Source organism: Hippocampus comes, unplaced genomic scaffold, assembly GCF_001891065.2.
Source record: "Hippocampus comes isolate QL1 unplaced genomic scaffold, H_comes_QL1_v1.1 scaffold412, whole genome shotgun sequence".
Classification (NCBI taxonomy): Eukaryota; Metazoa; Chordata; class Actinopteri; order Syngnathiformes; family Syngnathidae; genus Hippocampus; species Hippocampus comes.
The window spans coordinates 60,978-75,858 of NW_017805343.1; the positions used below are offsets into that span (position 1 = coordinate 60,978).

Genomic DNA, 14,881 nt, shown 5'->3' on the forward strand with positions numbered 1-14,881 from the left:
TTTAAATAATGCAATGAAATTATTTAGGGGGGCTAAAGGCATTTTTAGGGAGGCTGAAGCCTCCCTAAAATAGGCCTAATGACGCCCATGCTGCTGAGCATGTGAGCTCCTTGCACTTCATGTTAAAAATTTAAAACAATAGTTGTCCATACTCAAAGAATCTTAAAAAGACAAAAACAAACTCAAAACATGTTTCATAAATGTACTTAATGCAGTCAAGAGCTAAAGTTTTTAGTAATTAATTAATTTAAGAAAAAAAAATGTGGATATGAATATCGACTTCAAATATGAATTATCATGCACATCAAAGACATCACAATTCCTGAAATTCATATTACAGTATTTGCAGATGAAACAAACATCCAGGGTAATTTTCAAAGTTCACAGCAACTCTTGAACAGTATTATACATGATTGATAAAATATTATATTATTACTGTATGTAGATAACAGATCACTCCACACTATTTTCTGTTCACTGGCTTTCCTTTTCCTAAATTACTTCACAGAAGTATGTATCAATACAAATAACAGTTTAATAATTTCACTCATCAGACTGCAAAAAGAGAGCTGTTCAAGTTGTCCATGAGATGGGTGTAAAATAATTAAAAAATATTATCAAATAATACCAAACTCTTTTTATTTTGGGAGGGGATGAGAGTTTATGGGTGAGGTGCAATCTTCATTCCACTTGAAGAACGCATCAGAAACGTTTCAGTGACTTCCGAAATGGTGTCAGACTGTGGTCATGCATGTATGAAGCGGTGATGCGTGTGTCAAGGTCTATGCACCACTGACTTACATATAAACATTTCAAATTAAAGATGGTTCCACAAAATGTTTGTGTGAATGAACGCCTTATTTAATCGGTAAATTGTATCTACCGTATTTTCCACACTAAAAGGCGCACCGAAAAGCATTCAATTTTCTCAAAAGCCGACAAGTGTGCCTTATAATCGGATGCACCTCATACATGGATCAATATTCAGGTTTCTTGGACGTAGTATTTTAAATGTTCTGGAAAGTGCTTTATTATAGCTGCAGAAGTTGTGAAAGCTTGATATAAATGAAGCTGTATTATATTCCTTTAGAGTAGCTCCATCTAGTGGATGCATAAAGCAACCGCAGCCACTATTGTAGTGTCTATTCTATGCGCCTCATAATGCGGTGCGCCCTGTATATGAAAACAGTTTAAAAATAGGCTATTCATTAAAGGTGCGCCTTATAGTGCGTAATTATGGTACGTTGAAAGACTTTTTGAAAGGTCCAGAAAGGTTCTTGGATTCAGAGTCTGGCAATGAAAATGGCGAGACTGACTCCGATTTGTCAGACGAAGAAAATACCGCGTTGCACTCGAGAGACGGCTGGGAGGGAAATGGCGGCCGGGCATTGCATGAAGCAGAAGACTGATATTGCATACTTCTGTTGCCATGACCACACATTTGCAGAAGATAAAATTGAAGAAAATGGACCAAAAGGTCAGCATATGTTGCTCACTTCACCATCGCTCGAACTCACGTAAATCGGTGGCATGATCAAGAAGTGTTGGCGTAGCCCCTCCAACGATAAGCAACCAGCACGTTGTCATCTGGGCAGTATAGTCGTCATTCCTTGTTGGAATTTGATATTTTGACTTAAAGAGAGAAAATCTCTTACCTAGCGACGGGGACTCACACCTTTGTGTCTTGTTTGAAACTGTATTTTTGTCATGAATCGAGCCAGAACTCGTCACATACTGTTATTTTGCTGTGGATTACGCAAGAGCAAGGTCATCGACGCTATACTTGCCACATGTGACTGTGAATTCTCTCTCAGTTGATGGGTGTTCTACATTTGAAAAAGTCGTGAACGTGATACCAGCTCAAGCAGGGTCCCGCCGACGGCAACCAATCGCGATTCACACTCACCTTTTCAACCGCTCCCAAAAAAAGTAATTTTCACCGGAGCCACGAATAGAGGAGCTGACACAAAGCTGAGTAAGCATCCTCGAACATATTTCTCTATTTTTCAGTGTTTTATCTTTTAGATTTTGTCAGTCAACAACACGCACACAACCACTCTCCAAGCGACGATTCACTTGTTGTAAATGCACTAATCCACTAGAGGGCGCAAAAGGACTTCGAAACAGGCAAACTGATTTGATCCGTCCTGTAGCCTGCTACACAGCCCGTATATTTATTACATTATCGACAAACACCAGTTGTGCTTCATTTGGTGCTTTGAAACAGTAAACAAGAAGATGAGAGTGTTCTGTCAAACCTAAGAAACAAGTCTCAGGAGCAAAGTGAATACTTAAGAGTGCTTAGTCGTCAAAAAACAGTGGAGGTGATATTTCACAATGATTGGCAAAAGCAGCATGAATACACAAATCTGAACAGATTTTAAGGACAATATGTCAATCAAAAATGAGATTGGGATTTGTGTTGATCTTTTTTGGTTTGACAAAAAAATCTACTCCAATTATTATGGTGATGAAGAGGATAATGATTAAAAAAATATATTTTTACTATTTTAATTTGAGCCTGACGGAATTCTCACAAGACAGCAAATAAGTTATTTTCTGCAATAGTCTACAGAACATCTGACAAATTAAAAAGTGGTTTCACAGAAACCGATGTATTGATTCTCGCATTAAAAAAAAAAAAAGAAAAAAAAAAGAAACTCTTGGGACTAGTGTTATGTCCATCCAATATCTGTAACTATCGCGTACCGTAATAATGATGGGTGACTGTGATGCGAACCCTTTATATACTCTGGAGTGGAACGCCTTCTTTTTCCGTTTTGAGGGCACCTTTCTTGCGCCTGCAGCACACTATTATTACAACAGTTATGATGATCAGCAGCAAGATGAGGAGGATGACAGCGACAATCACGCCCACTGAATACACTGTAGGGAAAAAAAGACATTTGAGATACATTATCAGATGTGCTAATGACCAGCATTGATCAATTAAAACAAAAATACAGATGGACACAAAAGTATGTCTTGAATCTTGCCCCAAAGTCTTCCTGCGAAGACGAGGGCATAGGAAGTCCCTCTTCAGATCTGATCGAAAAGTTAAAGTTCGAGACAACTGATCAAAAATAAACTGTTGAACAGGTTGGAAACTTGGGTGGGATTCAAGTGAACAGTCCTAAAATGGTTAAGGTCCTACTTCAAGGAAAGTAGTTCTTTGTGATCCTTCTATGTTTTGAATCTAATCAAATGGCCATGATGTGGGATCCCTCAAGGGTTTGTCCTTGGACCCTTTTTCTTCAGTCGCTGTATGTTCCCTTTGAGTCAGATGCTTCATGGTTTATGCAGGTGTCACACAGCTTTTCATCAATTTTCCCAAATGACAGCAGTTCATTCAACATGCTGTGTCACTGTCTTGAGCGAAATAGCAACTGGATGAACCAAAATTTCCTTTGGCTGAATGAAAACAAACTGGAGGTAGTTGTTTTCGGCAATCGAGAAAAAAAGGATTGCTGTGAGAAAACACCCGCAGTCACTGTCTTTTAAAACCAAAGACTTAGGGTAGGAAAATGAAAATTAAACAAGTACACCAACTAGATTAAAAAAAATGGTCGACGGATTTTTTACCTTCTTGTTGCCCGAGTCGTTTCTGGGCTTCATTACACTCCATTCATACAGATATTTATAGAGCACATAAATCCATTTGACACTAAATCAAGACCCTTTTCGCAGTCGATTAGCACTCTCTAGTGGTAAAACGACGACACGCAGTGAGTGGGGCACAACTTGTAATGTCACCACAGTAACGACTGGTATGTTTTTGACATAATTTAGACACAAGATGCCCTTTCTGGTGCATTTGAACACAGGCAGTGGTTTGGAATTTGAGTCAATCAGATTATGATGTGAATGTCGTGACTGGGATTTAAACCGTGGTCACCGGTGTAAAAGACAGCAATCCACCGCGTTAATCACCCGCAAGGTAACATGTTTTGAATCTGCCATCACTCGTTAGAATGTAATTACCCCAGAATATTCATTCATTCATTTTCCGAACCGCTTTATCCTCACTAGGGTCGCGGTGGGTGCTGGAGCCATCTTTGGGCAGCAGGCGGGGGACACCCTGAACCGGTTGCCAGCCAATCGCAGCGCACAGACAGACGAACAACCACCCGCACTCACACTCAACATTTAGGGACAATTTGGAGTGTTCAATCAGCCTGTCATGCATGTATTTGGAATGTCGGAGGAAACCGGAGTACCCGGAGAAAACCCACGCAGGCCCGGGGAGAACATGCAAACGCCACACAGGAAGGCCAGAGCTGGAATTGAACCCAGTACCTCTGCACTGTGAAGTTGACACGCTAACCACTCAACTACCGGGCCACCCCTGAATAGTTAATTAGAATTATTGCTTGGTCTTTGTAGACTGGATGTCATGTTAAGATGTGTAACAGTTGGAAAAGTCATTTGTATTGACTCCAAGAATGTTTGTTGTCATCACATTGCTAGCAGAGCTCCAGTCTGAGTGTGACAAGATGTGAATGATTGCGCGAGGGTGGGGGGGTCTTTTGAAATCGTACATAGTCAAGAACAATTTTGCAAGAGGATAGCTTTAATGCTAACAGGCTACCAGTAGTCATCCTAGCATATAGTCATGCCAGAGGCCACATGGATGTCAAACTATAAATAACTATTCCAAATGTTTCCCGTTATTTTAGTGCAAATAATGATAAATTGGTCAATTCAAACTGGACCTTTCACAATGAAAAACTCTGGACATACATGTGATTTTTGTTTTTTGTTGTTGTTGATTCCTGACGGCCCCCCGCGCGAATCATTCACATCTTGTCACACTCAGACTGAAGCTCTGTTAGCAATGTGATGACAACAAATATTCTTGGAATGTTAAATTATCTTCCCAAACACGACCTTCCAGGTCTCCCTGTCATTGCTCGTGTGAATATTGAAGGCCTCTCCCAGCACAACCAGTATCCAATCTTTACAATAACAATTGCAGGTTTCTGGGTTACGTAAATGCTGCATAAGCCACTGTGCATGATATTGGTTTCACGACAAAAACTTCTTCTCCTCTTGCTAGAACTCAACTCAACTCAACTCAACTGTATTTATAGAGCACTTTCAAACAGCCATCGCTGCATACAAAGTGCTGTACAAGGGACACTGACATCAATATCTATCACATGATCCTTACGAGGGTCACAGGGCTACTAGAAATTATCGCAGCTGTCTTTGGGCAGCAGGCGGGGGACACCCTGAATTGGTTGCCAGCCTATCAGGGGGCACACAGACAAACAACCATTCATACTAACAATCACACTTAGGGACATTTTAGAACAGTGGTCCAGAACTGGCGGACCGTGGTCCAGCTCATCCGGACCTTCAAGAGTCTTTATTAAAAAATACTGGGAATAAAAATATCGTTTTTACCAATTCACGATTTTTGAATAGGCGTGCGCAAGGACAGCTTTGTCCGGTCCTTTGACAGAGTTGGCGTCTTGAAAGCTCACAAACGCACGGCAAACGTGGTAAAGTATGGCGCTGTCAAAAGTCCGAAAAGGGGACCTTTAATCGCCCTGTGTGGGGTTCCTCAGGTTTTGGAACTCCGCCGACAAGTTTAAAATCTTGCCGTGCAAACCAGGCTTTGATTGGGAAACACAAACCATTCCACCTCGATAAGGAGACCACTCAGGGAGGAGCAATGTGGCAACACAAATTTTCCATCATCATGAAGGCAATAGTTGAAATAGTTCTTTTACAAGGGCGTGCACAACTTGCGATAAACCACACTAAATCTTTCAAAATGTGGGTCACGGACTTGCAAGAGGTCGCAAACATATTCAGGAATCTTTCTCGTGAGATTTTTTTTTTTTTACCTTCCCTCCCAATTGAGTTTCTTTTTTTGTTGATTTTAAGTCCTCCAGAATCTAGGTCATATTGAAACTCGGGGAGGAAAAAAAAACTACAGACATTCCTAATTTACATTAGTCTCCCTTCATGGGACTAATAAATTGGACCTTAATCTTTATTTTGTTTGGCACAAAAGAGCTAATCACTCACCTTCAAAGAAGGATTGTTCGTCGTCATCAGAGCACTGAGTTTGGCTGAACTCTCCCAGTTGTTTATCAATGCTGCGGCTTGGAATGAAGGCCTGAACATTAAAACAGTAGCTTTCTCCCTGATCCAGAGCAGACAGCTCAATCACACTGGTCGGCGAGATGAACACTTTCTGAAAGAATACGGTGAAGAGAGGAACGACGGTTCCCCGATGAATTCAATCGTTCGTTTGCAATCGAAGCCGATTTGGAATGAAAGTTGACACTTACCTTGCCGGAGCTCTTATTTTTACGGTATGTTACTTTATAATGCAGTTTATCTGAGAAAATGTCTCTGATGTTCAGCTGGCGACCATCTCGAAACAAGGCAGTGAGTGGGTCGGTCACATACAGCGTCGTCGTCTTTTTGTTGTCGCTCACCTCCAGCTTGAAATCCGGTCTGCCGATATCAGCTGGGAAGAGGACACTGATCAGATGTAGTTTGTTGGCAGAAAACGTGTGAACTCTGAAAAACGGTCCATTTTAATTAAAGTGTGTCCGCAATATTTTTGAAAACGTGATCAAAACATTGAGTGGGAATTGACCGCGATCATACTGAGTTCGTGTAAATTTCACAAGCATCAGTGTAACTCAAAATGATCTCCTCTGTGTTGGTGAGACTTTTATCGAAAACAACTAAGATAAGCTAAGAACATGACAAGGGGAAAAGAATGTTCATTGCAAGTTCAAGAAGAAATACGACGAAACCCCAGCGGTGTCCAAGTGCTGTACTTGTGTCCAGCATTACAGAATGTTACAGCATCAAACCAGTTGGGAGACACAATATATCAGCAGTAGTCAGCCTGGTGACTGAGTAGAAATAATAATAAGCGCTGTTCGGAAATTACTGTACTGAATTTTCACATGAACAGTGGCCCACGGCCACTACATCACTGTGGAGGGCCACACGAAGTTCACTCACGATAGCCTGATTGGGCCAGTGCAAATTTCCGAGATACGTACATTGAAATCAACGCGCATTTGTTTTTTCAAACATTTTATGTTCTTAAAGTTTTCTCCACCTAATTTGAAAAATCATCAATGATCTTTGTACCACGCTGTGCACATTTTTTTGGAGTCATGTTCACACTTCCAATAAGGAATACCGTATTTTCCGCACTATAATGCACCGAAAAGCATTCAGTTTTCTCAAATGCCAACAGTGCGCCTTATAATCCGATGCGCCTTAGATATGGATCAATATTCTGATTTCTTGGACGGAATATTTTAAATGTTCTGTAAAGCGCTTTGTTACAGCTACAGCGGTTGTGAAGGTTCGAGATAAATAAAGCTGTGTTGTATTGTATTGTATTCCTTTAGCATAGCTCCATTTAGATGCATCCATACCGCAACCACAGCCACCACTGTAGCTTCTATCTGTAGCGGTACGCCCTATATATCAAAACAGTTTTAAAATAGTAAGTTCATTATTCATCGAAGGTGCGCCTTATACTTCGAAGCGTCTTATAGTGCGGAAAATACGGTCGCTCGAACAACATATAAAGCCCAGAAATGGTCAAATGTTACGATTTTCTATTGCCCCAAGTGGGATTCGAACCCCCGTCTCGCGTGCAGCAAACCGATACCTTACCAACTGAGCTATCCGCTCCCCTCTTCCATTGGCGAATTGTACGTCAAACAAGCTTTGAATGATAATAATAATTACTGCAGCTCTGATCCCGAGCTGCAATTGCAGACTACTGAGCGCTAACAACTTCCAATAATGCGGGTCACGCGCCACCGTTGCTCTAAAAGGGTTAAAAGGTGTCCTGCTTGATTTTTATTTTTTAAAGTACTTTTTGTGAAAGTGACACTCATAGGATGAATAAGGTGCAGTGTGCATTAACACAAAAAAACATTTATAACATGCGCAGAGACACACAAAAGGTTTTTTTTCCCCATCTACACCCCTTGCGATCGACATTTATTTCGCAACATGTTAAATAAAGCAACAATATTGACATCGCAATATTAAACAACAATATCGCATGTTTTTTTTTTTCCCCAGTATCATGCAGCCATACAAAAGCAAGTAGGGGACGAGCGACCAAATCATGTGCTGCTGCAACCAAGTGAAAACTTGGTAGCACCAGTGCTATCAGGTGATAAATTGGGAGTACAGCCCTGCAGGAACACTGTTGTTGCATCATGCACCGCGCATCACGCCAAACACAAATAGCACCATGACATCATTCATCATAGAACGTGTGCATACTGAAAACATGGAATAAGAAAGTAGAACGAAACTTGGAAGTGGTCACTGAAATACAAAATACCTACCAGGGAAAGTAAATATTATTTTGAGATCAAATCTTTCATTTCTAAATATTTCCGAGTTGCCAATATTCAAGGTCTCCAGCGGATCGTTTGATATCCATGCAGTGAACGCATGTGCCCACTGGGTGGCAGTGTCTGAAGAGAAGCACTACGTTGAGGAAAAGCCTGTTGACCTCAGCAACTCTGAATCTTTTGTTGTACACTTCAGCACCGAAAATGGAGAGAAATATACTTCTCTCAGCCCCCAACCAAGCCCCAAACATTTACGGGTAGCCTAATTCTCAGCCTCTCTCAAGCTTATCATGTATATTATGCACAAACCCAGTTCCAATGAAGTTGGGACATTGTGGTACACATCAATAAAAACAGAATCACAATGATTTGCGAATCATCCTCAACCATTTGTTTCCGTCCAATGCCACATTGCTGTCATCTTTTTTTGGGATCCGGTTAAATGATGGCGATTTCAAATCAACTTACTGTCATTGGCAGGGCAGAATCGTGAGGAGCTTGTGTGTGGGAACTCAGTGAGGTCAGAGGTTACTCCCAGTGGGGGTTCAGACAGGACATCAGCTACATAGCAGGAGTTTAAGTCAGCCAGTGAACTGGTCAGATCGCACATAGTTGTTGAGATACGTATGCAATTAGAGTTCCTCTGTTTGTCTCTGGCAACTCTGCAAAAGGTTTCACACACATAATCCATTACATAATTGCAAATGATGATAGGGCAAAACGTTGCTGTTGGAAGAACTGAACTGCTGTACATTATCTATGAAAAGGCTTACGGAGAGAACTCGACAGTGTAGGAGTAGTCAGTCGGTAACGGTTCCCAGGTCAAAATGGTTTTAAAGTTTGTGGATTTCCAGGTGACGGTCTGTGCAGTGGGATAAATCCCTGAAAAATGAGATCGACACAAAACATTTTAAATATTGTTCAAAGTTTGTCGTCAAATTATAGTAATGTAACTAATAATATAACTAAAACCAAATACAGTGGTACCTCTACTTACGAACGTCTCTTCATATGAAATTTTCAAGTTACGAAACACCTCAACAGAAAAATATTGCCTCTTGTTACGAAAGAAATTTCAAGATACGAAAGGTAAAAATACAGCTGCGAGTTTCCTGAACGAGACATACCTATAGCTGCTCTGCCATTGGCTATTACCTAGCATTTTCCTGGCTTCGAATTGGCTAAGAGGGACCTCTACCCTTTGTGTCTACATGAGTAGATAGAATGTGTTTATACAGCGTCCTTGTCATTCGCCCCTTGGGGCATGAGGCGTTCTGATAGTTTTACATTAATGTGAATCACCCAGAAAAATTGTTCACCAGTCGGGCGATTGCTCATTATGCTGATGTTTGCCTTGGACATTTTCGAAGGATTGTTAATAGCCGACAAAAGCAAGCATCCTTGGATCAGTTCTTTACAAAACGCCAGGCAAAAAACATTTCTGAGAGAGAACATAACCTAAAGAGGGTAAAAAACGATGGGTGAGGCAGTTAAAAGTTAAATGACCATCATTTTTATTCTTTACTCATCTTTGCTTTTTACATTATGCACAACTCTCATTTATTGTGCAATAATCTAATTGTAACATGTATTTGTTACATATTTTGATGCATTTGTATTGCTTCATAAAACATTTGTCAGATTTTTTGGGGGCTTGGAACGGATTAGGACATTTACATGGAAACGCGTCTCTGCTTACAGAATTTTCTAGTTAAGAAATTTCTTCCAGAAACAATTAATTTCGTCAGTAGAGGTACCACTATATCGCTCTGGACACACCCACACACACCCACACACACACACACACACCCACTATATCGCTCTGGACACACCCACACACACACACACCCACACCCACACACACACACACACACACACACACACACACACACACAGGTGAGCAAGTGTAAACTTTCAACATACTTGCATGAACACGAAAGAACCCTATTTTTCCAACTCGAAATTCAATTACCTCAAAAGAATGCGGCTGACAGAAAACTCTAGATCGTAAATGCCAACTTTGAACTGTATGGCCCATCCTTTCTGGATAAAACGCTTTTCAGTCATAAAACACATTGAGTCAGTCATGACTTGGTCTGCGTCTGCGACTGATTAAGTGTTCTTTTGACATGGAGAGTGACTGACCTGAGTTGCATTGGAAGAAAATGATAATTGGTCTGCGGTCTGCGACTGATTAAGTGTTCTTTTGACATGAACAGTGACTGACCTGAGTTGCATTGGAAGAAAATGATAAGCACTCCTGCTTGTTCAATTACTTTCCACACTAATTTTATTTCTGTTTGTTTTTATTTCAACAATCTTGATCCACGCAAGGCGATTAAAAATAGATTCTCGTTTGCGATGCCGAACTGACAGCAGGGGAAAGCAAAGCAAAATTAAAGCAAATACATCTGGATGGATATGCATCTTGTATCATCAACACAACAAATTGACGAATAACTACTTTTGAAATTGTCTGGATGTAGTATATGCATCTTGTATCATAAACACAACAAATTGACGAATAACTACTTTTGAAATTAGAAGCCAGTTTAAAAAAAACAACCTTTCAATGAGCGTTGGTTAAAAAAATGATTGCAATCTTCTTGTTGTTAAAACCGAAGATTTTAGCATTTTAGCAAAAAACACAAAGTCGATGTACATGACTTGCCTTGGTGGGGCCCACATAAAATGATGTGGCAGACTGGCCCCCGGGCTTTGAATTTGACACCTGTTGGTATGGACGATTAACCGTACAGTGTAATATCGTCAATTATATGTATGATCTAAAAAAAATGTAGGTGGAATGTTTAGCATGGCTATAAGAAAACTATCAAAATTGTATATGAACTGCTAAATTAAGGAGAAATGTATTCAACAAAATCTAACTTTTATGTACAATTTATGTTTGAATTATTATGATGATTTTTTTCCCATCCTTCATGACCAGCATTTGTGTCTTTTCATCGTACGCGTTTACCCACCTCTACCTCCATGTTCTATATTTATTTCATTATTCATTTATTTATTTCTTATTTTTTTCTTATTATTATCCATTTTCTTTTATTTTTTATTTTTTTTAACTTTGCACAGCTATTTGGTTGCAGTGTTCTCTCCTTTTAAAGCGCTTAACAAATAAAGTTGGATTGGATTATCTATTTAAAAAAAACACATTACATTGCTCAATCACGTATCTTTCGTGAATTAAAACGGTTGAAATTCCAGGTGTCTTTCAAGCACTTTTTATGGTAGATTTTGACGCGATATTACAAATTTTCAATCTTGTCGACAACACTGTACAATAAATAGAGTACTGTATACAGTATACACACGCACAGTCACCCACACCAAACATTTATTTTGCGTGTTTAGTTGAAATACGTCTGAAAGAAAACCTTCCATCAGCTACACCCATAAAAGGAAGCGGACGGGACAAACGCACCTGTGACGGCATTTGAGCGGAGAAAGACGAGTGTTACCAGCGTCACAGCGGCTGCTGTCCTCTTTGTCCTCAGCATTTTTGTGTTCAATTCCACCGAGTTGATATAATCCGGTTCGAAAATGTGTCGACAGTACTTTGTTCTCGGAGGTTGTGTTAGGAGCGTATATAGTACCCAAGTGACCCCTTTCGGTGACGCTTGTGTGACTATTCCGATTTGAATGTGCACATTGTGCAGTCCTTCAATTCAAACCATTGACTTTGAATATAAATAGACTCCGCCTGAAAGGGGTTGACCGGTTGCTGGGATACGTAAGCGCGTGCGCCATATTTAATGTGGTAGCTCTGCCTCACCAGTCGTAACGCACTGAATATTAATGTACTGCATTTTATAACGTGACAACCCACACAGTGCACAAAGTTTATGCCTCTCATTCAAGCTTTTACAAACACTCACTAATAGATTCAGGAAACAGTATGTTGGGGGGGAAGAAAAAGTCTTTAACTTGTTTGATTTTAAACGTTGCCCCCCCCCCCCTCCGCCCCCAGTACATAGGGACGTAACAACAAAACAATGTTTTTTTCCCAGCAAGAACAATGTCACCAGACAGAATTGGAAAAAAGGAACAAGTCAGTGTGCTATGAATGAATGAAGTTAGGACATTCTAAAGCACCGGTGTCAAAGTCAAGGCCTGGGGGCCAGATCTGGCCCGCCACATCATTTTATGTGGCCTGCAAAGGCAATTCAAGCCTGTCAACTTCCATGATGCTTGCTGAAGTCAAAATTTCAAATTGTCATATATAATGTAATAATTACAATGTTTGAACAATACATTATTCCTGATGTTGTCAAAATTAGTTACCCTTCTATTTGTTGTTCGCTGTGTTTGTAATATGTAGAGGTGGTTAAACATTGATATGGTTGCACAAAATTCATAGTCATAACAGTCCGCCAAGGGAAACCGTAACTATAATGTGGCCTGCGACAAAAATGAGTTTGACACCCCTGTTCTACAGGTTTCAAAATGTGGGCAAAATTACTACTTTATATACTATTGTTACAATGGAGGGGTCTTTGACCAAATGTCTGTATGAAAGTGGTGTGCGGCTGTTTGAAAAAAAGTAAGAGCAAAAATGCATTTGGAGTCAAGATAAGAAATGCGACCCCCATCTGCCTGAAGTATGTTTGGCTCCCATAGATGCCCACACCATCGCTGTCAATGGACAGCTAGTTTATCCCGGTGAACAGCTCTCCTGCTTCTCACCGTATTCACGGTTAGGCGACACAAATTTTGGCAATGTATATATTCAACATAACTTTGTGTGCATGTCCCCTCAAATCCTCAAAATTAGCCGGGATAGGTTGATATAAATATTCCAGTTAATTATCAACTATAAACTATCACTTTTTGGGTGGTCAAAGTTGCGATAAAAATTGAAAATGAGGCAACAGAAGAGATTTCTCTGTATATTATATCAAAAAATAAATGCGGAAAACATTTTTTTTTTTTCAACAAGCCATATCATTTTTATCTGAGAGGAATGCAAAATAGACCTGCACGATGCGATCACATGAAAATGTCCTAGCGAACAATGGCAGAAACAAGTCAGTTGTCACATACCTATAATGTACGGTATACTTTAGTTTAATAGTTACAATAACAGTGTTAGCTAAATTACTAGCAGTACACACTCATGCAACCATTCGAGGAATAAGAAAGTACGATTAAAAATTGCATACAATACCTTGCTTGTCATGTCTACCTGTAGACCGGAGATGGGAATTCAGTCCCTGGGATGCCCATTTTGGGGACGGAGGATGGGGACGAGAAGTTTTTTGAAAAGGACAGACTAAGCAAAGATGGAACAGTTTTTATCCGTTCCTTTAATCGTCCCTAACCGGGTTATGTTTGTGGTGTCAGGAGGCAAAATAATAAGGCCAGAGTGTAGCCAAACACTTTATTTTCTTAACAGGCTATTAACAGCACAACACTAGCTCTCAACCAACCACATGTCTGCACTGTGGTTGAGAGAGGAAAGTAATTTCATCTGTCCTGTATGTTCCACATAGAGCATATTTGACAATAAAAGCTGACCTCACTTTACGACTCGCTTCATTGCCATTACAGAACTCCTTGCCTCAACATATTTTTATAGCAACACTCCCACCTAAGTGTACAGTCAGAGGACATAAAGTACCTACAGACACCCATTTCAATAACGATCAATCCAGCCGGTTAAGAAAGCTGGCTACGATATCTTTGGTAAATGTTGTCTATGGTGATGCTTGCAGTTGTGGCAAAATGTGCCATTCAAGATGGGATCGGCAGTGGTACTCGAATATATGGAGCAAAGTAAGTGATTTCTGTAGGGTATTAATTGCCAGTAACAAGGCCGGAGACGGAGGACGGACTGACAAAATAGGGTAAAGGGCCGATCTCTGCTGTAGACCAAAGGCTTACCTGGGTTGGAACCCAGGCGCCTACAATTATCAAGGGGCGATCAGAAACCCCAATTTGTATATTTTCCTGTCATTCACTTGACATTATTGGTATAAGTTGACCGATCCACAAGTGATTCCGTGCAGCACGCTGGGTCACCGGGTTACTTCCGGGTTGGTGAACGCTGGCGCGTCTGGCTGCCGCTGCTCACCCGCAATGATTCCATTTTTTATCGTTTTTTTATGGTTGACTGTCGTTTCTACGGTCTACTCTCGTCATGGGAGAAACCCTACACTCCTGTCGCAATTCGTTGTGGTTTTGGACCGTCGGTCGTCGCACGGTTGTCCTCGGTGGCACTGTCGCGGCATCCTGCCTGTTCGACTGTCAGACAGGGCCCCGTGCCTTCTCCACCCCTCTGCCTTCGTGGTGGGGGTCGACGGAACCTGTGTCTGGGCTATGCTGCTGTGGACCGTCCTGTCGCTCCTCCGTCTGCCCGTGGGGGGACTGCCGAGCACCGGCGGCGGGGCTTCTTGGGCTCCGCTTCCGGTGGTCGGGCTCCCTGCCTGCGCTGCACCGCTTCCCGGGCGTCGCTCCTCGTCCATCCCGGAGGTGCATCCGCCGTGGATCTCGTCGGGGCGCCC

The 14,881-nt window shown here is 41.1% G+C and overlaps 1 protein-coding gene across 1 annotated transcript; it reads right to left on the reverse strand.

Annotated features, from left to right (window-relative positions):
• Positions 1–2,133: 2,133 nt before the first annotated feature.
• Positions 2,134–12,012, reverse strand: LOC109516991 (tissue factor). Its single transcript, XM_019871854.1, has 6 exons — positions 11,803–12,012; positions 9,134–9,242; positions 8,829–9,022; positions 6,303–6,484; positions 6,037–6,205; positions 2,134–2,886 (listed from the first exon to the last, which is right to left on the reverse strand). The coding sequence occupies exons 1-6, from the start codon at positions 11,876–11,878 to the stop codon at positions 2,744–2,746; spliced, it is 873 nt and encodes a 290-aa protein (XP_019727413.1). The 5' UTR covers positions 11,879–12,012; the 3' UTR covers positions 2,134–2,743.
• Between the last annotated feature and the right edge of the window lie 2,869 nt (positions 12,013–14,881).